The 25,494-nt window shown below is 33.0% G+C and overlaps 1 protein-coding gene across 5 annotated transcripts in view; it reads left to right on the top strand.

The window, feature by feature from the left end:
* Znf148 (zinc finger protein 148) overlaps positions 1 to 25,494 on the top strand; it is a 147,505-nt gene that overhangs the window by 38,638 nt on the left and 83,373 nt on the right. The window contains exons 2-4 of one of the 5 annotated variants that reach the window (XM_026394057.2): positions 5,565 to 5,641; positions 12,635 to 12,770; positions 24,361 to 24,709. The exons of 1 other annotated variant lie outside the window; for it this stretch is intronic. In XM_026394057.2, the coding sequence (XP_026249842.1) occupies positions 24,377 to 24,709 (333 nt within the window). In that variant the 5' untranslated portion in view covers positions 5,565 to 5,641; positions 12,635 to 12,770; positions 24,361 to 24,376. Of the gene's footprint in view, positions 1 to 5,559; positions 5,642 to 12,634; positions 12,771 to 24,360; positions 24,710 to 25,494 lie in introns of all 5 variants that reach the window. 3 more of the 5 variants (XM_026394048.2, XM_026394073.2, XM_077795356.1) reach the window with 3 other exon arrangements.

Here is a 25,494-nt window from a genome sequence, read left to right as displayed (position 1 = left end):
TTTTGTTTGGATCTTGCTATGTGAATTCATAAGACCTTATTTTTTGCAATCTTTTCTAGACAAGGAAGACAGATAAAAAGATACACTTTGATAATAGTTTATCATAAGAAGTTGTCTAATTTTCCTAGAATTAAACTCAAAGCATGTGAAATATTTGAGAAAACGTAAACTTACTGTCTATTGTAAAGTGCAGGCAGTATTTTGAGGCTTATCCAAAGAAAACTTCTGAAATTTGTTATTAGCATTCTTTTAAAATGGACACTGGAAATTAAGTTAGGTAGGACTACACTATTTCATTGGTAAGAATGATTGTGTGCATTTGTTACAGTGTTTTATAGATTTTATATTGGACTCATCAGAAGGTTGGATCTCTTTATTGTTAAGACCTTTAAGCCTTTGAAGGGAAATTTTCATGGGCAATGTTGCCAAAACCCCCACTAGATTTTAAAAGGAGGTTTTGCCAGATTCACGTGACCTTGTGTGTCTTTTTTACATGCCTTGGTTTTGTTATCACTGATTTCATAATTAAGAGAAAATGTGTTGTGATTAAATTTCTCAAACAATTCCAGCTTTATTTAATTCCTTAAGAGATCTGTACTATGTGCAAAGCACTGTTTTAGGCACTTAGGATATATCAACGAATAAAACAGAAAAATTCATTGAAGGAGTAGGGATTTGGTTATGAGGATCTGTGGGGGAATAGTGTTCAAGACAGAGGAACAACCAGTGCAGTAGACTTTAAGGCCTACTGGAACATTCTAGCAAAAATAGGTCACTGTGGCTGGGGATTGAGGGGAAGACTCTAGAAGATGAGGTCTGAAAGTAAAGATGAGATAGTGCATGTAGGGCCTTGTAGACCATTATAAAGACTTAGGCTCTACCACTTACTACTTGTGTATCTTTGATAAATTATATAACTCTTTGGTGTTCTTACCTGAAAAATATAAATAATAATAATAAAACAGGTTGAGTATCCCTTATCTGAAATGCTTGGACCAGAAGTGTTTTGGATTTTTTAAATTGGAGAATATTTACATATGCATAATGAGGTATCTTGGGGATGAGACTGAAGTCTGAAAATGACATTCATTTATGTTTCGTATATACCTTATCTACATAGCCTAAAGGCAATTTTGTGCAATATTTTACATAATTTTGTGCATGAAATCAAATGTCATGATGTGTAATTTTTGACTTGTGGGCACAATATTGGTGCTCAAAAAGTTTTGGATTTTGGATTTTTGAATTAGAGATTGCTCAACCTCTGCCATTTTCATAGGTTTGATGTTTGGATTAAGTTAGTTAATACCAGCAAAGTTCTGTAACACTACTCAACAAAATCTAGAGTATATCCTCTTTGCTTTCTTATGTGTGGAGTTAACGTTAAAAGGTCAGTTTCTTTTGGAAAGGTAGCAAAGGGATAGTTGTTTTCTGCTTTGTCTTTTCTATGACAAATTATGTAAGCTTCAATTGTTGCACTTAGTGCATTTTATTATAAACAATTAACTATTAGGTGTACTGACCATCCTTGCTAAATTGTGAACTTTGGATGGATACTGCAGCACTTATACATGTGTGAGAAATCTTAAGGTATTGTAGATATAAGTTAGGTGATCAAAATGTTAACTGAATTAATGATAAAAATGTTAGCCCAATTAATAAATCAGACCACCTTCTAGTGAGTATATTGCAAGTATGTTCCAGTCCATCACAAATTTGGGGGCTGGGATATAGCTTAGTGGTACAGCACTTGTGTAGCATGTGGGAATCCCTGAGTTCCCACAGAAATAGAACAGAACAACAACAACAACAACAACAACAACAACAACAAAAAACCAGAAATAAAACAGAACAAAAAACTAATCTAAAGAATGTAGTAAGTGGTCCCTATAAAATATTTCATTTATTTTCTGTCTGGCCATAGTTTGAACTTGGTATTGGTAGAGAATTACCTTAATTGTTAAATAGATATAAAAGTTTATACCATGTAAAATGAAAAGTTTGTATTAGCATTATTGTATAAAAGGGTGTCATTGAGAGATTAAAAATATATACTATCCTGATAGAGTAAACATGATAAGTATATTTTTAGTTTTTATATTTGCACAAATGATTATATGCAGGTAGCATTTAGCTAGTGAAATATTAGAAGAATTGTAAAGAAGCAATATTCACTAATTTAAAGTGGGAGAGCAGGCAAGGAAAGGGGAAATTCTTGACTATGGGGACTATTGGGTGGTTGTCCGAGTAGCTTCATACCTTTGATACCTTAGGGTTTTAGTTTCCAGCTTAGTAGGTTCTCTTCTCAATCATGGTGGAGAGGAATGGGAGAGGAGAAAGCAGAATAGAGATTCAAAGGAGAAATTGGTAGTTGATACTAAATGAATAATACTTATGTGGTAGATGACTTATGGGGAAATTGTGGGTTTCCATGGTAGAAGAAAGGTTGTCATGAGAAAGATATTAAAAAAATGTTTATAAATGCAGATTTTAAGCTTAAATTATTTTGTGTATGTGACATTTTCTTTCACTTCTTGCTTCACTATTTTATTTTTTTTTCACTTTTAAAGGATTTAGTTATATTCTTTGATGTTTGGCAGTCTTAATTTAGTGCTTCAATAAGAAGGAATACAAGAAGATGAGTATACTTTTTGTGAAAATGAGGATCATATTAACATTTCAAATTTATTTGTTAATTCTTTAGATATTACCATATTATATGATGAGATATGAAATATTGTTTTGATTGGAGAATGGGGTATACCAAATCAATTTAGGAAAAAAACTCACACAATTAAAATGTTTTAATTGATGAAGTTTTATTTCCTATGTGTAGATTTTGCATTGCTTTTTCTGTTAAACTCAGCAATTATAAAAAATTGAATATAGTAACAAATATGAAATATATAGAAAATATATAATATTCTAATAGTAAATAGCAGTGTAGTGCAGATAGTTTATTTTACCTACTTTTAGTATAGTTTGAGATTCATGTTTTTTTGTTATTATTTTGGATCTATTGCTATAAAAGTTTTTTTTTTGGGGGGGGTACTGGGGATTGAACCCTGGGGCACTTAACACTGAGTTACATCCCCACCCCTTTTTATGTTAATTTTTCATTTTTAGACAGGATCTCACAAAGTTGCTTAGGGCCTCACTATTTCTGAGGCTGGCTTTGAATATGTGACCCTCCTGCCTCAGCCTTAAGAGTTGCTGGGATTATAGATGTGCACCACGTGTCAGGCTAGGGATATGTTATTTACAAATAATTTTTTGTTTTTCCCTCCCTCCCTTCCTCCCTTCCCTTCTTTCTTTAACAGTAGAATGCATTTTGACATAATGTACACAAATGGAGCACAACTTGTCATTCTCTGGCTATACATGGTGCAGAATCACTCCAGTAGTGTTATCATACATATACATAGGGTAATAATGTCTGTCTCATTCTGCTCTCCTTCCCATCCCCACAGCCCCACCCCTTCCCTCATTTTCCTCTACACAAACCAAAGTTCCTTTATTCTTTCCTATCTCCCCCACTCCCAAACATGGATCAGCATCCACTCATCAGAGAAAACATTCGGCTTTTGGGTTTGGGGATTGGCTTATTTCCCTTAGCATGATATTCTCTAGTTCCATCCATTTACCTGCAAATTCGATAGTTTTCATTCTTCTTTAAGGCTGGCTGAGCCATATTCCACTGTGTATATGTACCACATTCTCTTTATTCATCTGTTGAAGGGCATCTAGGTTGGTTCCATAGTTTAGCTGTTGTGAATTGAGCTTCTATAAACATTGATGTGGCTGTGTCACTGTAGTATGCTGATTTTAAGTCCTTTGGGTATAAACTGAGGAGTGGGAAAGCTGTGTCAAAGGTGTGGATCCATTCCAAGTTTTCTGAAGTATCTCTACATTGCTTTCCATAGTGGTTACACCAACTTGCAGTCCTACCAGCAATTTGAGAGTGCCTTTTCCCGCACATCCTTGGCAGCCCGTATTATTGCTTATGTTCTTGATAATTGCCATTTTGACTGGAGTGAGGTGAAATCTTAAGAGTAATTTTGATTTGCATTTCTCTAATTGTGAGAGATGATGGACCTTTTCCCATATGTTTGTTGATTGGATTATTTCTTCTGTGAAGTGTCTGTTCAGTTCCTTAGCCCATTTATTGATTGGGTTATTTGTTTTTTGGTGTTTTTTGAGTTCTTTATATATCCTGGACGATTAGTGCTCTGAAGTGTGTGTGGTAAAGATGTTCTCCCGTTCTGTAGGTTCTCTCATGATATTGTTGCCTTTGCTGAGAAACAGCTTTTTAGTTTGAATCTATACCATTTATTGATTCTTGATTTTACTTCTTGTGCTTTAGGAGTCTTACAAATAAATTTGAACTAGTTACAGTGTCATGTATGTGTAGCTCCAGCTGTTTATGAGGCTGAAGCATGAGGATTGCTTGAGTACAGGAGTTCTAGGTTAGCCCCTTAACATAGTGTGATGATCCTGTCTTAACAAAGAAACAAATATAATTGAGATTAATGGTATGTGTTTTTTTTTTATATGCTACAAAACTTTGAGGAAGTCAATTAAGAGCCTAGCTTATTTTAAAATAGACTTTTTTTTGGTAAGTAGTTTAACAACTAAACTTCTGTCTGGCTAACAAGTAGAAATGCTAAGTTACAGAAAGACTGGTAGTCCCTTAATTAAAAATTATATAAACATAACTTTGAATTAATAGATTATTTTCTAGAGATTTTAAATTTCTCTTGTTTTGCTTTTACATTTATGGCTTTTATTTTATATTATTTAATTTGGAAGATATATTTTTGAGCCCTAAAATTGTGTTAGAGCTGTTACATAAAATGCTTTATTGTTTCTGATAAAATGTTTCATCTGTCCTATTCTTTTTTTCTGATAATTTTGCTTTAAATTTTCATTACCTTTATTTCATATAGCTGGGAAAAAATACCCCAGTTATGTGAAGAAAACTTTGTGGTCCGGTATCAATGCAGTACCATCAAAGAGCATTAATTTTCTCTAATAGTCTCCACAAAAGGTTGATGACACCATTGCCATTTAAAAAACATCAGATCAACATAGCATTATGAATACCTTTTGCCTTAAAATTTTCAATGCTTATTAATTGTGTTACTTATGAAACTACATTCTTAATATAAGAACTGAGAGAAATGTTACTGTCTGATTGTATCAATAAAGTAATAGTATTTGAATAATGGAGAGTATCAGCAATGCTTTTAATGAAACACATTTCTGCTTTTTCTGTTTTAGGATGATTCAGTTATCATCCCAACTTTAAAGAAATCTTACTGCTTAACTAGAAATTATGTTTGAAAAAGTCCAATTTTGTTTGAGTCATTTTTTTATGGTAGTTATTTAGCACTGATGAGCCAAGCAGTATTAGTTGCTGTTAATTATGTTTAATCCAACAGTATCTACTATGGATTATGTTAGATTTTTCACATTTAGCTATAACATTTTATCCTAATTTTAAGACTATTTCCAATTCTGATTATTTGGGGGATAACCTGTATTTTTGTACTTTTATAGGATAGAGGGGAGCAATCAGCAGCTTGGAAATTCAGTCAAGTGATCTGGCGGGATGGGCATTTGCCTGGCATATTTTATAGAGGTAATCAGCATTGTTTTACTCAATCTTTAGTTTTTAGTTTATGTTAAGATACTCATGGCCTTGGACATGAATACACATGCTCAAAACTGTTGGACAGTACTTTGCTTTTACTGGAGAATCCCTTTTCCTTTTATACTCGTTTATATGTAACACAAATGTTAGGTACAAATCACACAATATCATTATTTGTACATGTGAATACCTGTATGCTGAAAATAATTGTTACTTTTTAAAAAAAATATATATATTTTTAGTTGTAGTTGGACACAATACCTTTGTTTTTATTTATTTATTTTTATGTGGTGCTGAGGATCGAATCCAGGGCCTTGCACGCGCTAGGTGAGTGCTCTACTGCTGAGCCACACCCCAGCCTGTTACTGTTATTATGTTTTAAATATTTTTTAGTTGTTGATGGACCTTTATTTTTTATTTATTTATATGTGGTACTGAGGATCAAACCCAGTGCCTCACACATGCTAGGCAAGCTCTCTACCAGTGAGCCACAACTCCATACCCAATGTTACTGGTTTTGTAAGATGAAGTCATTATCTTTTTTTTTTTCCAGTTAATTATATATTATATGCTTTTTTTTTTTTTTTTAAACAGGCAGACAGATACCCTTTCCTTTCTTGTTGGCCTGTGTTGGTACATATAGTAAATTTGTGCTTTTATCTTTCAAACAATATTAAAGAAAATTAAATATTTAACTGTTTTCAAGATATTTACATATCTTTCAGAGATACATTCTCATGCCATTTATTAATGATCATAAAAATTTTAAAAAGTGTTTATGAATTTGAAAATGTGTTTTGAGAATTCTTTTAATACTTGAGGATTGAAAATTTTAGTAGTTTACTGGCCATATTTTAGGATTTCCTTCTTTTTTTCATATCTTTTGATAATTGTCATGTTTGTCACTTTTCATTCCTTTAGCCAGGTTTATTATAAGATGAATTCACACTTAAGCAGTAGAGAATATCATGTCATAAAAAAAGGTTCTTCCATTTTCTCATTCATTATTATTCATTATCAGCATTGTATATTCTTTCAAACATTTTCTGTACATACACAAGCCTTTATTTTTGTATCTTGTATTTGCATTTTCTTTAGATAAATATTGTGCATACTTTCGGCAACATGCATTTTTTTGTGGGATTAGGCAAAAGTCTTCTGTATCTTTGCATATCATTCCTTCTCATTTCATTCTGTGTGGTATTCTAGTATTTGGATATATCATAATTATTTTAACTAACCACCTGTTTATGGATATTTAGGTTGTTAGCATTTTTCTCATAAATGGTCATGAAATGAATATACGAAGGTGGGTTTACCTTTGTAGGTATTTTAAAATGTATGTGTAGTTCAAATTCCTAAGGAAAAAATAGTTGAGCTACAGAGCTTCTACATTTGAGAATTTGCTGGACAGTTTGCCTAACCATAAAAGAATGAATGCCCAATATCAGTACTTTCAATACAGTGGGAATCCATTAATCTCTTTGATAACACCAGCTAGTGTCAGACATTTTTTCATATGTCAGTTTTTGCTTTTTTCCCCCATTGTTACTGGCCATTTGTTTATTTATGGGTTTCTGTATATATGTGTATTTAGGGAAATAATGTCTGTGTCATTTGTTAGGCAAATATTTTTGCTTATCTTTTGATTTTTGTTTTGTTTTCACCCTACAGAAGTTCTGATACAATATAGTGTTCTTCATCTTGATGGTTGGGGTAGGGTAGAGTAGGGCTCTGTGTTAGTTGTTGAAGGTTTTCATATTTTAGTATAGGACTCATTTTTCCATCCATATTATAACATCTTTGACACAGATCCCTCACATGTCATAATGTGGCATTCTTTTTTTTTCTCTTAGTGATACATAAATTGGCTTGTGTGTCTTAATACTGGCAGTTTTGGATTTAGTGAACAATGGTACTTGAAAAAAAATTGAACAATAAATTTACAAAAATGTAGAAGACATATGAATCACTCATTAAATGGAGTGAGGATAAATGGTTAACCATCTGTAATAAAGTGGAGCTGAGTCTCTACAATCTATAGAGGCAAATTTTAAACAAGTCATAATATTTTTTATTTTAATTCTGTTATGATTGGAGAACATGCTTTGTATGGCTTTTAATTTTTTTTTGTGCTGGATTTTGAACCCAGGGCCTTGTGAATGGGAGGCAAGCACTCTTCCAACTGAGCTATATCCCTAGCCCTGTATGGCTTTTAATTTTAAAATTAATATCAGGATATTAATTTTAAATTTGTTTTATAACCACAAATTTTATACAAAATTTTATATTTGATTTATAATTATTATAAATTTATAAATAATTTATAATTTGAAGTATATATTTCTTTTATAAAATTATAATTTATATAATCTGAATTGATAATTATAAATCATTCATTTATAATGAGTAACATTTAAATTTATAGAGGCTTGTCTTCTGTCTTTATGTATGGACTGGGCTGAAGAATGTTCCATGTGTATTGGGAATAATGTATATTCTACTATTGGTAGAGTTTTCTTTATATGCCAAGTAGGTAGTTCTGTGTCTTTGCTTATTTTATGTTTTTAAATTATTTTTGGGCTCTGCTTCTTGGTACATATATAATTATTACATCTTTTCTCTTTCTTTCTTTCTTTTTTTTTTTTTTTGGTGTTGGTACTGGGGATCGAACCCAGGGCCTCACGCATGGCAAGGAAGCACTCTGACACTGAGCCATATCTCCGGCCCTGTATCTTCTTGATTTACTAACTCTTTTTCTTTAAGTCTGTTTTATATTTTGCAGTGCTGGTGATTGAACCTATGTGTGCTAGGCAAGCACCCTACCACTGAGCCTCATCAGTAGCCCTCCTAAAGTCTTTTTATCTGGTATTACCATTCCAGCTAACATATTGTTACGGATTCTGAATTTTTTTTTAAATGCTTTTTTTTTTTAGTTGTACTTGGACATAATATCTTTATTTCACTAATTTATTTTTATGTGGTGCTGCAGATTGATCCCAGGGTCTCCTACATGGGAGGTGAGCGCTCTACAGCTGAGCCACAACCCCAGCCCTGATTCTGAATCTTTTTAAATTTCAATGTAAAAAAGTGTTGCTTGTTGACAGCATTATAATTGGATTTTTTTCCCTTTTTTTCTATAATCTGATAGTCTCTGATCTTGCATAGGATTTTTTAGATCATTCACTTGTTACTTATGGATTTCATTGGAATTACATTTTTCATTTTACTGTTCTTTTATATATGTTTACTGTGCTTTGTTCCTATGTCTACTGGCTTTTGTGTTACATACTTTTTAGTGTGCCATTTGAATAACTTCATTGACTTTTTTTAATATTTATTTTTTAGTTGTAATTGGACGCAATACCTTCATTTTATTTATTTCTTTCTTTAAGGACCGAACCCAGGGCCTCGCACGTGAGTGCTCTGCTGCTGAGCCACAACCTAGCCCCCATTGACTTTTTACTATACATTTAAAAAGTTTTTTTCCCCCCCAGTGGTTACCATTGGCATTACATTACACATTTATCAGTCTGCTTGATATCATTAAAATATAGGAACTTTGTCCATTATAGGTGATTTTTCTTTTCTATTTTGCCACTGTTATATATCTATGTTTTGTAAATTCAGCAGTTCACTGTTACAATCATTGCTTTATACCTCCTTAGATCTTTAAAAGAGGTAATAAGTTTTGTTTTTTTAGATAAGCCCATGTGTTTGGCCATTTCTGGTGTTCTTCATTGCTTCTTTTGTGTTTGAGTCTAGTGTCTTTCCTTTCAGCTTCCTGGACTTCCTTTATTTAATATTTCGTGTAAATCAAGTCTGCTAGCAAAAAATTCTCAGACTTTGTTTATCAGGGAGTATTGTCATTTTTGAAGAATAGTCTTGGTGGTTTCTTCTTTGTTGACACCCTTTTGCTTTCAGCTCTTTGTGTGTGTGATTCACTGCCTTCTGGCCTCTGTTGTTTCTGATTGGAAATTAGCCATTCACCTATTGATGATTTTGAGCACATGCTGGGTCATTTTTCTCTTCTGCTTTCGAGATTTTCTCCCTTGTATTTGCCTTTAATAGTTTGACCATGATGCATCTAGGAATAGGTCTCTTTGTATTTATTCTACTTGAAGTTGATTGGGCTTCTTGGATCTATAGATTTATTTTTCTTAAGAGAGGAGAAAAGAAGTCAGCTCTGGAAATTTTTTGTCCTGTGTTTTAGCTATTTATTATTTATTATCTATCTGTCTATCTATCTATCTATCTATCTATCTAATTTTTACTCTCTTTCTTCCTCCTGATACTCCAGAAATGTTGGTAATCTGGATGTTCCACATGTCTCTGAAGCTGTTTATTTTTCTTTAACTATTTTTTTTCTCTCGATATTTAATTGGATAATTTCTATTAATGTGCCTTTAGGTCACTAATTTTCTTCTGTTATTTCAAATCAGCTGGTGAGACCTTCTGTGTTTCTGTTTTTGGGTTTTTTTTTTTTTTTTTTTTGGTACTGGAGACTGAACCCAGGGGGCACTTAACCACTGAGTTACATACCCAGCACTTTTTATTTTTTATTTTGAGAGGGTCTTGCTAAGATGCTTAAGTTGCTGAGGCTGGCCTCATACTTGTGAACCTCTTGCTTCAGCCTCCCAAGTCTCTGGGAATATAGACATGTATCACAATGCTCAGCCCTTCTGATAAGGTTTTTAAAAGATTTTAGTTATTATACTTTTTAACTTCAGAATTAGAGTTCTTTTATGTAATTTCTGTGCTTTTATTGAAAATCTTAACAGTTGATTATTTTCATAATTAAAAAAGTTAAAAAATGGGTTCCTTCATTTTTATACACACACACACACACACACACACACACACACACACACACTTAATTGTAGTTGGACATAATCTCTTTATTTTATTTATTTTTATGTGGTGCTGAGGATCAAACCCAGTGCCTCACACATGCTAGGCGAGTACTCTACCCTGAGCCACAACCCCAGCCCTGGGTTCCTTCATTTATGTTAACACATCTGAAATAGATGTTTTGAAATCTTGGTTAAGCCAACATATATGAGACTCTAAAAAATGTTTGTATTGACTGGTATTTTTCATGAATATGGGTCATATATTTTTTATGTATCTTGTAATTGTTAAAAATGGCATTTTACTTAACATTGTAGCAATTCTGGGTTGTGATTACTTACTCCCTGCCACTCAAGGTTTCTGTTGTTACTGTTGTTTTCATTATGGTTTTATATAATACAATTCTGTTGTTGAAACAAAGCAACAAATTTTATTGTTGACAGAAGTTTTATTTGGAAAAATAAATAAGCATGAATATGCAGGAAAACTCAAATTGAAGGATACTGAGATAGATAGCTCTATCAGAAATCAAACTTTAAAAAATATGTCAATAACAAAATATTTTTTAAATGAATTAATATAATACTTCTTCAAACTCATAGATGAAATTATTACTGGATTTGCTCTATGTGTAGGAAAGACAGTTCTTTGTGTCCTTGTAAACCGATAAAAAAAATTTTAGGAGCTTTCATTTATCTCCAAGCTTCCTATGAAGGAGTGTTTACAAACTTTTTTTAGAACACTAGGGATGGAACCCACGGGCACTTTACCACTGAGCTACTTTCCCTCAACCTCTTTATTTATTTATTCTTTTAAAATTTATTTTACATTTATGTGGTGCTGAGGTTTGAATCCAGGGCCTCATGCATGCTAAGCGAGCACTCTACCACTGAGCCACAATCCCAGCCCCTCCTCCAACCTCTTTAATTTTGAGATAGGGTCTTCATAAATTGCCAAACCTGCCTTTGAACTCAGTGGTCTTCCTTAAGCCTCTGTTTAAGCTGAGATTATATATATGTGCCACCACACTGGCACAAACAATTTTTTTAAATTTAGTTTTTAGTTGGACACAATACCTTTATTTTACTTATTTATTTTTATGTGGTGCTGAGGATTGAACCCAGGGCTTTGTATGTGCTAGGCGAGCGCTCTACTGCTGAGCCACAACCCCAGCTCCCCCACAAACTATTTTTGATAGGTAAGAATCTAATATATGTATATTTTAATGTTGTAGATGGACAGCATGCTTTTATTTATTTATTTATTTATTTATTTATTTATTTATTTTTTTATGTGGTGCTGAGGAACCCAGTGCCTCACATGTGCTAGCAAGTGCTCTGCCACTGAGGTACAGCCCCAGCCCCAGCCCCAAGAATCTTTATTTATATATATATATATATATATATATATATATATATATATATTTTTTTTTTTTTTTTTTTTTTAAGAATCTAATATTTTTAAGGAACTTTAGGGTAGGAAACTCCATAAAATCTTTAGTCTGGTGCTATTCTCAGAAATGCTGTCAGGAAGTTTTCTTAGGCACTGCCTGGGCTTTTTTTGCTTTTTGTTTTTGGATATACTCCACATTTTCTATAGGATTCTTTTTGTCAGCTTTTCCTGCCCAAGATAACCTTGTTCACCAGGTTTTTTATCTAGGTATTTAACATGATTGTAGAACTGTAATAGTTTCTGAGTACACATGTTATTGGTTGTATGTGTTATTTCTAAGGCCTGCCATTTTGTTTGCTTTTCTCTATTTATAGACTTTACAAAGCAGGTAAGAATGGTGTTTTTAAGTGGTTGCTTTCTTTGTTTTTCTTTTCTAACCTTTTAGGTCTTCTGCATTTCCTTCAATATCTTATATCTCTAATGTAGACTACAGATCTAAGCAAATTATTCTTTACAAGACCAGGGTTATTCCTCAGTTCCTAACTACCAGTATCATATTTTGTTTCATATGTTAAAAACCAGCCAGTACATTGGTCATTCAGATGTGCCTTACTAGATTTTCAAAAAGTGGTCATTTCTAAATTTATACCAGGTTGCACATAACTGTATTTGTATAGCTTTTTTTCCCTCCATAAGTAATATGATTTGTTTGTTGTGTATGTGTATGTTTTATTGTAGGAATTGGATGGCATAAGTGATTAAGGTGGTATTCAGGGTTTCTGAAGCCTGTGAAAGGTAGAAACTCAACCATGATTTCTTTTTCAACTCTACAGCATTCTCTTCCTTGAAGTCTTCATTTTTACTCTAGTCTCAGGTAACTTTAATACTTATTTTTCATAATCTTGAATTAGTAAAATTTTTTCAAACGTGAAACCTTGCTGTTAAAATTTCATGTTGTGTTTACATAATAGTTTTTTTCTATTTTGATTTTTATATCTAAAGAAACTTTTTTCTTGATTTAATTTTTTCATGAGAAGACATTGATTTTAAGACAAAATCCGTGAATAATGATATCATTTTAGATTAAGTTTTAGTTTAACACCGAAAAATGTGTGTAGCTTATCATGTAATCGCAAGTGAAATTGAAGTTAGAAATTGTTTTCTTGTTTAACCTTTTTCCTTAACAGTGGATTGCATTTCTTTACCTTCGTATTCCAAGCACACATCATCCATATTACATTTTCTAGAATTTCCAGGGAAACTCTATTTTCCTCCCTAGAGAAACCTGACTTAGTAACCTAATTTAATTTTGCTGTATAATTTTTGAAATATGATAAAACACACTAACAGTTGTACATGTGTACATATTGTATGTTTGCCTATGTTCGTATAAGGAAGCAATCTTGTAGATAATTCAGAAAGGACATTCTCCTTTCCTTTAATGGGAATTGTGTATATCACTTTCACCCTTATCCCATTTGCTGTAACTTTGTCACATAACCACAACCAGCTACAAGTGAGGCAGGGCAATGAGTCTTACTTAGGCAGGCATGTGTCTCCCATAATTTTTATTATTTGATAAGAAGGAGAGAACAGATTCTGGAGGAACAGCCAGCTATCTGTCACACTAGGGTTTGTGTCAGTTAACATTTTTTCTGTTCTGGAGTGTATCTTTGTTACTATATAGCACATATTTAAAAAATAACCATTAGATGTTTAATGTTTGTTTATAGTATATAGTGAAATTTATTTTAAGAAGTACTTTTTTATTCCTTTTACTTACAAAACTGTAGAAAATTTTCTGATAAAGTCAGTATTTTGATTGTTAATGTTTTAATTTTTGAGATTGGCATAAAGTGCAATGAATATAATATCTAGAATTGACAATATAGGTTTCTATTTTGCTTGTATTTTTTTTTCACCCTATCCCCTTCTGATAAATTACAGATATATCTTTGCCAGGTGTAATGGTATATGCCTGTAATCCTAGCAGCTCAGGAGGTTGAAGCAGAAGAATTGCTAGTTTGAGGCCTGTCGCAATCTCAGTGAGAACCAGTCTCAAAACAAAAAAGGACTGAGAGTGTAACTTAGTGGTGGAGTGCTGATGGGTTCAATTCCCAACACCACAGAAAGAAAAATAAATACGCACCCATGCACACAAATACACACAGATATTTCTTAAACAGTTTGAGTTGGCATAAATATGGTTTCAAGTTTCAAAGTATCACTATTTTGTTAAGTGTTTTAGAAGATTTTGGTGGTAAATAGTAGGAATGCATTAGATTCTGGTTTTTTTTTTTTTGAGGGGCATAAGTATTATGTAGACAAGCATTAACTTTGGCTTAAATAATTATAAATTATTTTTCTATGGTTAAAAAATGGTTACTTTTTAGGGGCTGGAGCTGTGGCTTAGTGGGGGAGCACTTGCCTAGCATGTATGAGGCACTGGGTTTGATTCTCAGCACTCCATATAGATGGATGAATAAAATAAAGGTAAAAAAAAAATCAGGATAAGTTAAAAAAAAGGGTTACTTTTTAAATTGCATATTGTACATTCTGACTAATAATTTTTAAGTATTAAATTAGGTGTTTATTATTTAAATGTTTCATTGTTGCTAGTACTGATTTGAAATAACTTTTTGTCCAGTTTTCATTATTGTAAATGATGCTATTAGGAAATTTAAAAGTAGCCCATTAAAAATCAACAGTGCTGGGCATGGTGGTGCATGCCTGTAATCCTAGCAGCTCAGGAGGCTGGGGCAGGAGGATCACGAGTTCAAAGCCAGCCTTAGCACTGGCAAGGTGCTAAGCAACTCAGTGAGACTCTGTCTCTAAATAATATACAAAATAGGGGTGGGATGTGGCTGAGTGGTTGAGTGCCCCTGAGTTCAATCCCCAGTACCAAAAAAATTAAAAAATCAATATAGTCGAAGCTGGGGTTGTGACTCAGTGGTATAGCTCTTGCCTAGCATGTGTGAGGTGCACTATATATAAACAAACAAATATTTATAAATAAATGTTTAAAAAAGGATAAAAAAAAGACATTTCTTAGAAAAAAAATATATAGTTTACAATATAGGCTTTGAAGATACAAAATGATAGTTACATAAAGGTATATCTGAGGAGTTCTCTGAATATAGAATGTACCTACACAATAAATATTGTTTTTAAATGAGATAAGCAGTTTTTGCTAAATCATTATTTTGTGTTTATGTACACATACATATATACATAGTTTTTGCTAAATTATTATATGTATATGTACACACACGTATGTGTGTGTGTGTGTGTGTGTGTGTGTGTGTGTGTGTGTGTGTATGTGTGTGTTGGGGGGTAACTGATAATTGAACCTAGGAATGTTCTACCACTAAACTGTATCCCCAGATTTTTTTTTTTTTTTTTTTAATTTGGAGACAGGGTCTCACAAAGTTGCCCAGACTGGCCTTGAACTTAGTTGGGATCCTTCTGCCTCATCCTCCTGAGTCAGTGGAATTATAGGCATGTGCCACTATGCCCAGTTTATAATTATATTCTGAAGGATGAGGAAAAATAGAAAACTTCTTAGGAATGACAAAATATTTAAGTTTCTTATATTGACCACTGATTTATTCATCTTACCAAATTATCTTAAAGCTGATATTTATATTTTATATTTCTTTTTTAATTGGGGTATTTGTGTGTGCTGGGATTGAATCCAGGGCCTTGCACATGCTACATCCTCAGTCTTGATATATATTAATTTTTTTTTTTTTGTTTTAGAGAGAGAGAGAGAGAGAATTTTAATATTTATTTTCTAGTTTTTCGGCGGACACAACATCTTTGTATGTGGTGCTGAGGATCGAACCCTGGGCCGCACACATGCCAGGCAAGCGCGCTACCGCTTGAGCCACATCCCCAGCCCTTGATATTTGTATTTTTAATGCTGTCATTTTAAAAATATAATTTCTTCCTGAGTCATGCAAAGGTTAGAAATTGATGTTACTGGCATGTTAACTGGATGTTAGAAATTAATGTAACTGGCATCCTCTATACAAAAGAGGTTTGCTGAAAATTATTTGGATCAGAAGTAATTTGTAGGATTTAGAAGTAATTTGTTCTCTGTTATTTGTTTTCAGAACAAATTCCTTTAAGTGCCTTTCCTGCCTAAAGTGAAGTTCCTTTTTAGGTGTAATCAGTTCTGGTATAAGGGTGGGGTGTTGTTGAATTTGGGAGAATATTTTATTTGAAAATTACTCTTAGAAAATGCAGTGATTTTCAGTTTCCTAACCTTGACCATTATACTGTTTTGACTCGTAGTATATAATTAAAGTTTCACATTATTTAGTTACAGTTGATGGAAAATATTAATGCCAAACTCAATAAATAAAGCAGAAATGCGGGATATTAAATGAAAAATATTTCTTTCTTTCATGCTTGAATGCAGATTAATTAAAGGTGGTAAGTGGCATGTAGATAGTCTGTGTATGATCTGAAGGGGGATAAGGATTTTAGAGGGTTGTGGCACAGGCCTTCAAATCTGTTTTCATTTAAAAACAAACAGCCATCCTTTCTTTGGTTTTTGGTTTATTCGCCATATTTAGGATTTAAAAAAATTTCTAATTGGAAATGGAAAATTAAGAGAAAGATTTTTCTGGTAATTGAAGAAAGAATGGAGGAAAGAAGTTAATTTAAGAGGGTGTATGTCAACTTGTGGAAAAAAAAAAGGACTGGCTAAAGGGAAATCCTCTAAGGTGTGAATAGTAGATGAAGTTGGAAAGTAGAGAATATGCAAAGAGTCCAGTCCACTTTAAGAAGAATAAGGATTCTGTATCAGAAAGTTCTCTTGTGTTAGCTATGAGATGGGTTGCTCAGCTAAGGAGATTGCTTTACCAAGCCAAGCATTGGTGATCCAGAGGCCTCAGAAGTAGGTGGTGAGATGAGGATGAGTTCAAGGACTTTAAGGTTTCCAGGGCCTTTAAAAGTCAGGAAGTGGTATGATATGGTAAAAAGTGCACTGAAGCAAGTAAACTTGGTTTGAAATTCCAATTTACTTCTGAGCTATGTAGTTTTCAGTAATCCTCAGTTTGTCTTTGCATTGTTACTGTCTTGAAGATTATTATAAATATTAAGTAAGGTAATATGTATAAACATGTCCAGCACAGTATCTTACATCTAGTGTGTCCTCATTATGTTAGTTGTCTTTCCTGTCCAGGTTCCCATATCTTTGAAACTTAGATTACAAATATACACATATTAATAAATTTGGAAGGGTAGTTTCCTCATTAATTACTTAAATCCCAATTAAAAACCTCATTAAGTATTTTAAGTTCCTTATATGCTTCTGTTAAGTTTGTCTTTTGAAAGAAGCCCATACAGTTGCCTGGATTTTGGAAGTAATTTTTGCAGTGTTTGTATTAAAACTTGCATTTTTTATTTTAATATTTTAAAATTTTTTAAAAATATTTTTTTTGGTTATAGATGGACACAGTACCTTTATTTTGTTTATTTATCTTTATGTGTTGCTGAGGATTGAACCCAGTGCCTCAAGTCTTCTACCACTGAGCTAGAACCCCAGCCCTATTTTAATATTTTTATTAATGCATTATTGGTGTCCATATAGTGGGGTTCATAGTGACATATTCATAAAGGTATATATGCTCATTCTCAATCCTCAGTACTTTCCTTTCCCTCTCCTCCTCTGTCTCCTTGATCTCTGTCCTCTACTCTTTTGGTCTTTTTATTTATTTATTTTTTAACATTTTATTTTAATTGGTGCATTACAGTTATACAAAAAAGTGAAATTCATTGTGATACATTCACATACGCCCAGAACATAATTTGGCCAATTCTCAGCTCCTCTTAATCCCAGCTGGGATGCATATTTTGATTTCTTCCATCCATGCATTTCTTCCTTCCTCCTCCCTTCCTCCCTTCTCTCTACCACCCCTTTTCTTTCTTTCTTTTTTATACTGGTGATTGAACCCAGGGTGCTTTACCACTGAACTACATACTCACCTCTTTTTATTTTCTGTTTTGAGACAGGGTCTCTCTAAGTTTCTTAGGGCCTAAATTGCCCAGTCTGGTCTCAAACCTGCCATTTTCCTGCCTGTGCCTCCTGTGTCATTGGGGTTGTTACAGACATTGCCACCACACCTACTTGAGATTCTCTTTTTCAATATTTGTTAAGATCCATGATCACAGAGCAGACTTACTGTAGGTGGGATCCCACAAAGTTTTAGATTCAGTGAAATATTTTGGTTGGCATAAGAAAACAGGGTAGAACCAAACACTTCATGGAAGAAATGTCACATTTTTTGAGCCACTATAGTTCTGTAAGACAGGCTTTGGTCCCACCACCTCAGTGTATTAAAAACTTGCATATTTTACTTCATTGTTAAAAGCACTGACTCAAAGATTATTTGTTCTGTGTCAGCGTGTAAGACTGTAAAGCTTAGTTTCTGATTGCTTGCACTTAGATGATAAGAAACATTAAAGTAGAAGATGACAACAAGAAGAGTAAACACTCTTAGATAATAGGAGAAAGTAATGGGTCATAAATTTATTTCTCTTTAAGTTAATCTTTGCTACTAGACTTAAATAACTAGGTGAAAACTGCAATAGTTAGGATTATTTTTTATATAGCTGAACAAAATATTTGTCAGGAAAGAATGGTAGGTGGATGGGGGCAGGGGTACAGACAGGGCCCCCCCAAACATGTACACACATATATAAAAGGAAGCTTCCAAAAGCCTATGGAAAACGGAAACAGTACAAACCTATGCTACAAAAAATGATAAAGTAGGAAAAGTACATTTTTGTATTGTCTAAAATCATAATAATTATTACCTTCCCCCCTCATAACTCTTAGGCTATTCCAGCCAAAATTCTCATGCTTCACTGCACATTCAGAAATTCAAATACAAGAAAGGTCCCATGCTCAAAACTTAACACATGCTACTTCTCTAGTTTAGTATTTTCAGGGAGGTTTAGCAAAGTGTAAAGAAAGGAAACAGATATAGTTGGTCCATATTAATGAGTGAATGAAGGGTCAGGAAACTTTGGTAGTACTTAAATACCTCTGTTCCCATACTTTGCTCTTTTCAGACAGAGGGGTGGTTGGTTATAGGGGAGAATAAATCTTGAAAGTGGGGGAAGGATGCAAAGTGAAGGAGTCTGCTGAAGGAAGATTAAGGAGAACTTGATTCCAGCTTGGCCCCTTTCTTTCTCCTCTCCTTGATTCTAGTTTTCAGCATTGTCACCTCTGGGTAACTTGAACACAGGAGGTAGGATTACAGTCCCACCATTAGCTAAATGAGCCCAAGGACATCACTGTCCATCTTGTCTTTTTTCTTTTTCTTTTCTTCTTCTTCTTCTTCTTCTTCTTCTTTTTTTTTTTTTTTTGTTTTGGTATCAGGGTTTGAACCCAGGGGCACTTAACCCCTGAGTCACATTCCTAGCCGCCACCCCCCCCCTCTTTTAAAATATTTTATTTTGAGACAGGGTCTCTCTGAGTTGCCTTAGGGCTTTCTAAGTTGCCGACACTGACTTTGGACTCTCAATCTTTCTGCCTCAGCTTCCCACACTGCTGGGATGATAGGTGTGTGCACCATGCCTGGCTCTGTCTTGGTTTTTAACAGCTCTGCCATTTTGTATCCTGTGCGTCAGTTCCCAAGGTTCATCCAGTTATAGTCTTCACAGAATACTCAGAGTGGATTATTATTCCACCTATTTTCTTTTTCCCCAGTTAGACAGAAATTCATGGGAACTTATTGTTATAGTATTATGTTTTTCGCTTACAGAATAGTCTTTTATGTGACAGAGATGACTTAAGGGAAGCAGTATTTCTTTTCTTTTCCTGTGTAACATTCCTAACCTTTGAATTTCCATAGGCACATTTGGGTCAAAAATTAGTTGGCTTTTTCAGGGGTAAACGGGGAGAGACATTTAACTATTCACATATTAATGTGAATTGATTACATCTGTTTTTCTTTTCTTTTTTCTTTACGCTTTGCTGAGCCTCCCTGAAAATTACTAAATTACAGAAGGGAAGTAACACGTGTTAAGTCTTGAGCATGGGACCCTTTGTTGTATTTGGATTTCTGAACATTGCAGTGAGGCGTGACTAAGAGTTATTTTTTTTTTAAATTTTAATATTTATTTTTTAGTTATCGGCGGACACAACATCTTTGTTTGTATGTGGTCCTGAGGATCGAACCCGGGCCGCACGCATGCCAGGGGAGCGCGATACTGCTTGAGCCACATCCCCAGCCCCAATGACTAAGAGTTATTAGGGGTGGTGATGAAACTATTATGGTTTAAAAGGGAGGTGCAAGGACAATACATAAATGTACTTTTCCTACTTTATCATTTTTTGTATCATAGGTTTGTACTCTTTCCTTTCTTCATAGGCTTTTGGAAGTTTCCTTTCTTTGTATGTGGTCCTTATTTCATTTCCTGTACTGTTTACTATCCTGTTTACAGAGACAAATTGAGGTGTGCAATACCTCAATTTGCTTCATTTTGTCTTAAAACACATTTTAAAAAAACATTAATAAGTGTTTTATATTACCCACACCTGTTACCCTATTGTAAAATTAGAAAAGAAAAGGAAGGTCTGGGGGTGTAGCTCAATTTTAATTAAGAGTGTTTGTCTGATGTGTATGAGGCCCTGGGTTTGATCAGCATCCTTATTAAAAAAACAACATGTTTTATATATATATATATATATATATATATATATATATATATATATACACACACACACACACACACACACACACACACACACATGCATAAAATATATAAAATATATTATATAAAAATACATGTACATAAGAATATGTACATATATTTGAATATAAGAATATATATGAGAATACATACATATATATTTATATTAAGATTTACATGGTTTGAAAAAAGAATAAAACAAAATATCAGGATTAGTCTTTTCCCTGCAGATTCCTTTCTTATTTCAGTTCCCAAATTCCATTGTTTCTTTGCAGGAAGAAAAAAAAAATTCTCCAGAATAACTATTGATCAGAGCTGTTTTTCTTTTAAAAAATTATGTAGCAAGGGTCTTACTGTCTATATAGATGTTGATTTTTTTCACCTGCTTTACATTGTATAACCAGCACATATGGCTAACCTCTTCTTTTTATGGTTGTATACATTCTGTTGTATGGTTGAATCATAATTATTGTAAAGAAGTCTCCTTATTAGTGGATGCTTTGATTGTTTCTGGTCTTTTGCTGTAAATGAGGGAGTTGCATCAAATATCCTGGTTCATGTATATAAATAACTCTAGAGGATCATGTATATCTCTACCAGTGAAGTTGCTTGGTCAAGAGTACATGCAGTTTTTACTTTGTTATTTCTAAGCTCATTTTAAAACTTTGAGCAGTATTCATTGATATGAATCCTGTGTAAATATTGTAGTATTTTCTGATATTTCAGGGCATTTATCACAGAAATAATGTCCAGGCTATCCAATTTAACTCCAGATGTCTGGCTTAATTTGGGGTGACCATAGGATTAACAAATTATGGTTAAAAAGAAAGACAGATTCCTTTTGTTTTGCCCATGATCTGTTTTCAGAAAATTTGTTGAATCGGTCAAGTTTGTCTTCTACTTGGCAATGTTTCTATTTCCTTTTCAATTTACTTTCTTTTGTTTTGCTGTCTTCCTGTCCCAATTCCCTTACTCTTGTGTACTTTTATTCCCATCCCCCTTTCCCCCCCAAAATACTGTCTATTCCCAGAGTACTTTTATTTCTTCAGTACTGATTATTTTAGATTTGTGTTAGGAACACAGGTAGTAAAAATTCATATTTTATAGGTATAATAAAATGGGAATATAATTTTAAATAGTATGCATAATATTAGGTTACACTAAAGTTTTTAAAGTTGATGATCAAAAGTATTGAAGTTGAGGTCTATGCACGTAAGGAAATATAGAGCTTGGGGTAGTTAACAAATTAGGCTTCAAGTTTGAATTTTTTTTTTTTTTTTTTTGGTGCTGGGGATTTGCATGCAAGGCAAACACTCTACCAACTGAGCTATATCTCCAGCTCTTGAGTGTTTTTTTTTTAAAAAAAAAACAACAAAAAATCAGAGTGTGCTCCTAGCTCAGTTGGTCTTTTAGTAACTTCTTTGACATCTCCCATATTCTCTAAATACTTATAAGTTTTTCAGAATAATGGTATGACTGTAGTAGCAACATACCAAAATAATGGTATGACTGTAAGTAAGAGTGGTGGGCCCTTGAATGTATAAGTTTATAAATAATTCAGGGACTTTCCACATTCTTTAAGAAAAAAGTAAATAGTTTAGAGAAGATTATAATTATTTGCAAGGATTCCCAAAGAATTGGCTAGAGTAACCCAAGTTTAGCCTTAAAAGACATCCACTTAGTTGTAAGATAGTTAAAAAGCAGGGACAGGATATGGCTGAGGGAATTGGGATATTTGAAAAGAGCAATTATTTGGTAATATATTTAAAATCTTTGACTTTTAAGATTTTAAGTTTGTTACCTAAAGATTTTTAAAAGTAAAATCAGATGGTTGATCTTAACAGGGAAGGCAAGAAAAGCAAGTGTTAAGTATGCGTTTGTTTATTCTGCTGTTAATAAGGCTTTTTTTTTTTTTTTTAAGTAAAGGTTATTCCCTTGATGTTATCCTTAGTAAGTGAAGGAGTATTTTGGTTTCAGTAGTGGTTGGAATTTAACTTATTTATTTGACCTCTGGAAACCATGATTAAGGAAGTGATCTTCATGTGATTTAGTTGGGAAAGAGGTAGCTAAACTGAAATATAGTACATTTACTAATTGTAGATCCTTCATATTAGGTAGTGAATGTTGTATTTACTTCTTGTAATCTTAATAATAGTAGTTTTTAAAAAGATTTCGGTCTTCTTTGAGATGAGATCTCTTTGGGTTTCCTAATAATTGTTATATTAGTCATTATAGTAATTAATGTTAATTAATTAATATTCATGAATTTATAGCTAAATTAGAAAAGCAGATTTAAAATATTGTCTCTCTTTTCTATAATAAGGTAATATAATTATTTTTATAATATTTAGTTCTTAATTTCTTATCACAATCTATTTAGTCTTTTGCGACTTAAAATATACTAGTAATGACATTATTATTTCATTTTAACACATTTTATTTTTAATAATTAATACATTTAAAACATTCATGAAAGTAATAATTTAGTGTAGAAAGAGATAAATGTAAATAAGAAAAAAAGGAATGTTCATCACCCTGTGGTAATGTTAATGTTGTTACCATTTTAGATAATCCTGTGTACATTTACACTCCCACCCACATACATTTGCATATATTCTCTTTAACACTTTAAGCTGTTTCCCCAAGTCTTCAGATATTTTTCAGGAAAACTTTTTATTAACTGTATGAATTATTGTTCGGCTGCAACAAACTTCACCTTCTTATTGTAATAACTGAAAGAAAAGTGCAGGTATCACAGGTGTACATCTTGATATTTCAGAGTCTACCTGTGCAATCAGCCTTCCTTTCAAGAAAAAAAAAATCACTGTATCCCCAGAAGCTTCCCTTTCCTTCCTCCTATCAGCATTGTCCCTTCCCCACTCAACAGGCACCCACTATTCTGGTTTTATTATTAAAAAAAAAAAAAAAAAAACTACAGTAAAACCCACTCATTTGAAATATTTACTGATTTTTTTTTTTAATTTCCTGAGTTGTGCATCTGGCAACCATCACTATAGTCCAGTTATAAAAAAATATGTTGAAACATATTTTAACCTGTTTATTGAACACATAATGTATTTCTAGTTTTTTATTGTGATGATTATTGCTGCACTGCTTTTCTGTGTATGTGTTTGTAAATAAATTCCTAGTCATAGAATTACTGGTGTAAAAGGATATGCATTTTTGTAGTTTTGGTTATATACTCCTAAGTTGCCTTCGAAAATAATTGATCTAATTGATATTCCCTCTGTAGGTTACTTGTCTCCATATTGAATGTATTTGAAAGTTTTTACCAGAGTGGTGAATATGGTACCATTGTTTTAGCATTTATATCTTTGATTATACTACTATGACTATTTTTATATGATTGGTGACTATTTTTAAGTTTTCTTTAATGATTTGCTTGAGAGTGTTCTCTGTCAAAAAAGGCCTTCTTGAATGTATCCTTTTCGACTTAAGACACTTTGATGCATTAAAGGATATGGATCCTTTAAAGTTGAAAATGCTTTCTCCCAATTTGCTTAATAGCAGAATCATTTTTCAATAATCAGGTAGATTAGAATTTTATGCCTTAATATAAAAATGTACTCAACTAGACTTTGGAAACCTATCTTGGTAATTTAAAAATTGTGAATTTCATGGATAAAAACTTTTCCTTCAAATGTGTACCTTTTATAACTTGAAATTTAAAAAAATGTTAATTAGTCGTATAAAACTAATTTATTATGCTTTGTTGCCAAACTTGGTCTTTCTAGGCAGTTATACTTAAGCATGAACATTGACGACAAACTGGAAGGATTGTTTCTTAAATGTGGCGGCATAGACGAAATGCAGTCTTCCAGGGCAATGGTTGTAATGGGTGGAGTGTCTGGCCAGTCTACTGTGTCTGGAGAACTGCAGGAGTCAGTACTTCAGGATCGAAGTATGCCACACCAAGAGATCCTTGCTGCCGATGAAGTGTTACAAGAAAGTGAAATGAGACAACAGGATATGATATCACACGATGAACTCATGGTTCATGAGGAGACAGTGAAAAATGATGAAGAACAGATGGAAGCACATGAAAGACTTCCTCAAGGACTTCAGTATGCACTTAATGTCCCTGTAAGTAATTAATTTATAAGACATTGAACTTATGGTTAAAAAGTATTAATTTTGTCTTAATATTGTGTTTTTGAAGAAATATCAGAAAATATTTAAAGACTAAATAGTGTTCTTGAATACATTCACTAAAATATTGGAAGAAATCATACTTGAAGGCAAAATTAAGTTTTCATATTACATAATTATAGAAATTTGTCTTTTCTATAACATTTCTTAGGATTATGTGTGTATTGAATTTTTAGTGCTTAATTTGTAAAGACATTTTAAATTCTATTTTTATTTTTAAAGAATAGGTTTAAATTGTTAAAAAAAAATGTTAAAAATTCCCACCTCTTTTTTTTTGAGGGTGGGTGGGTGAGTGGGTGTGGTAGTTCTAGTTTAATTTGAACCTAGGGCCTCAAGCATTCTAAATAAGTATGCACTGTACTTACTGAGCTATACCCAGTTCCTTGCCTTCAACAACTTTTTGTGATACACCCCTATTCTGTGTCTTCTTTTCATTCTCTACTTGCTTAATATGTATCTTTTAAAAATCATACCAGCCCTTCATTCTCTCTTACCCACCATAGACAATGGTTCAGCACCTAAGGTAGTCTTTTGTAGTCACTCATGTCTTTCTTGCCTTCTCTACTTTGATTCTTGCCCTATGATCAGTAAAATCACCACCATAATGTAATCTTCAATTTTTCTTTCTGTGGTTTTAAAACTGGGTTCCTTTCAGTTTATCTAATTCACTGTACCTTTGCTTTAGGATCTTTGTATATGCTGCTTGGACTATTCCCCTC

Source organism: Urocitellus parryii, chromosome 2 (genome assembly GCF_045843805.1).
Source record: "Urocitellus parryii isolate mUroPar1 chromosome 2, mUroPar1.hap1, whole genome shotgun sequence".
NCBI lineage: Eukaryota > Metazoa > Chordata > Mammalia > Rodentia > Sciuridae > Urocitellus > Urocitellus parryii.
The sequence above is the reverse complement of the archived record's forward strand: the minus strand, read 5'-3'. Positions and strand labels throughout refer to the sequence as shown.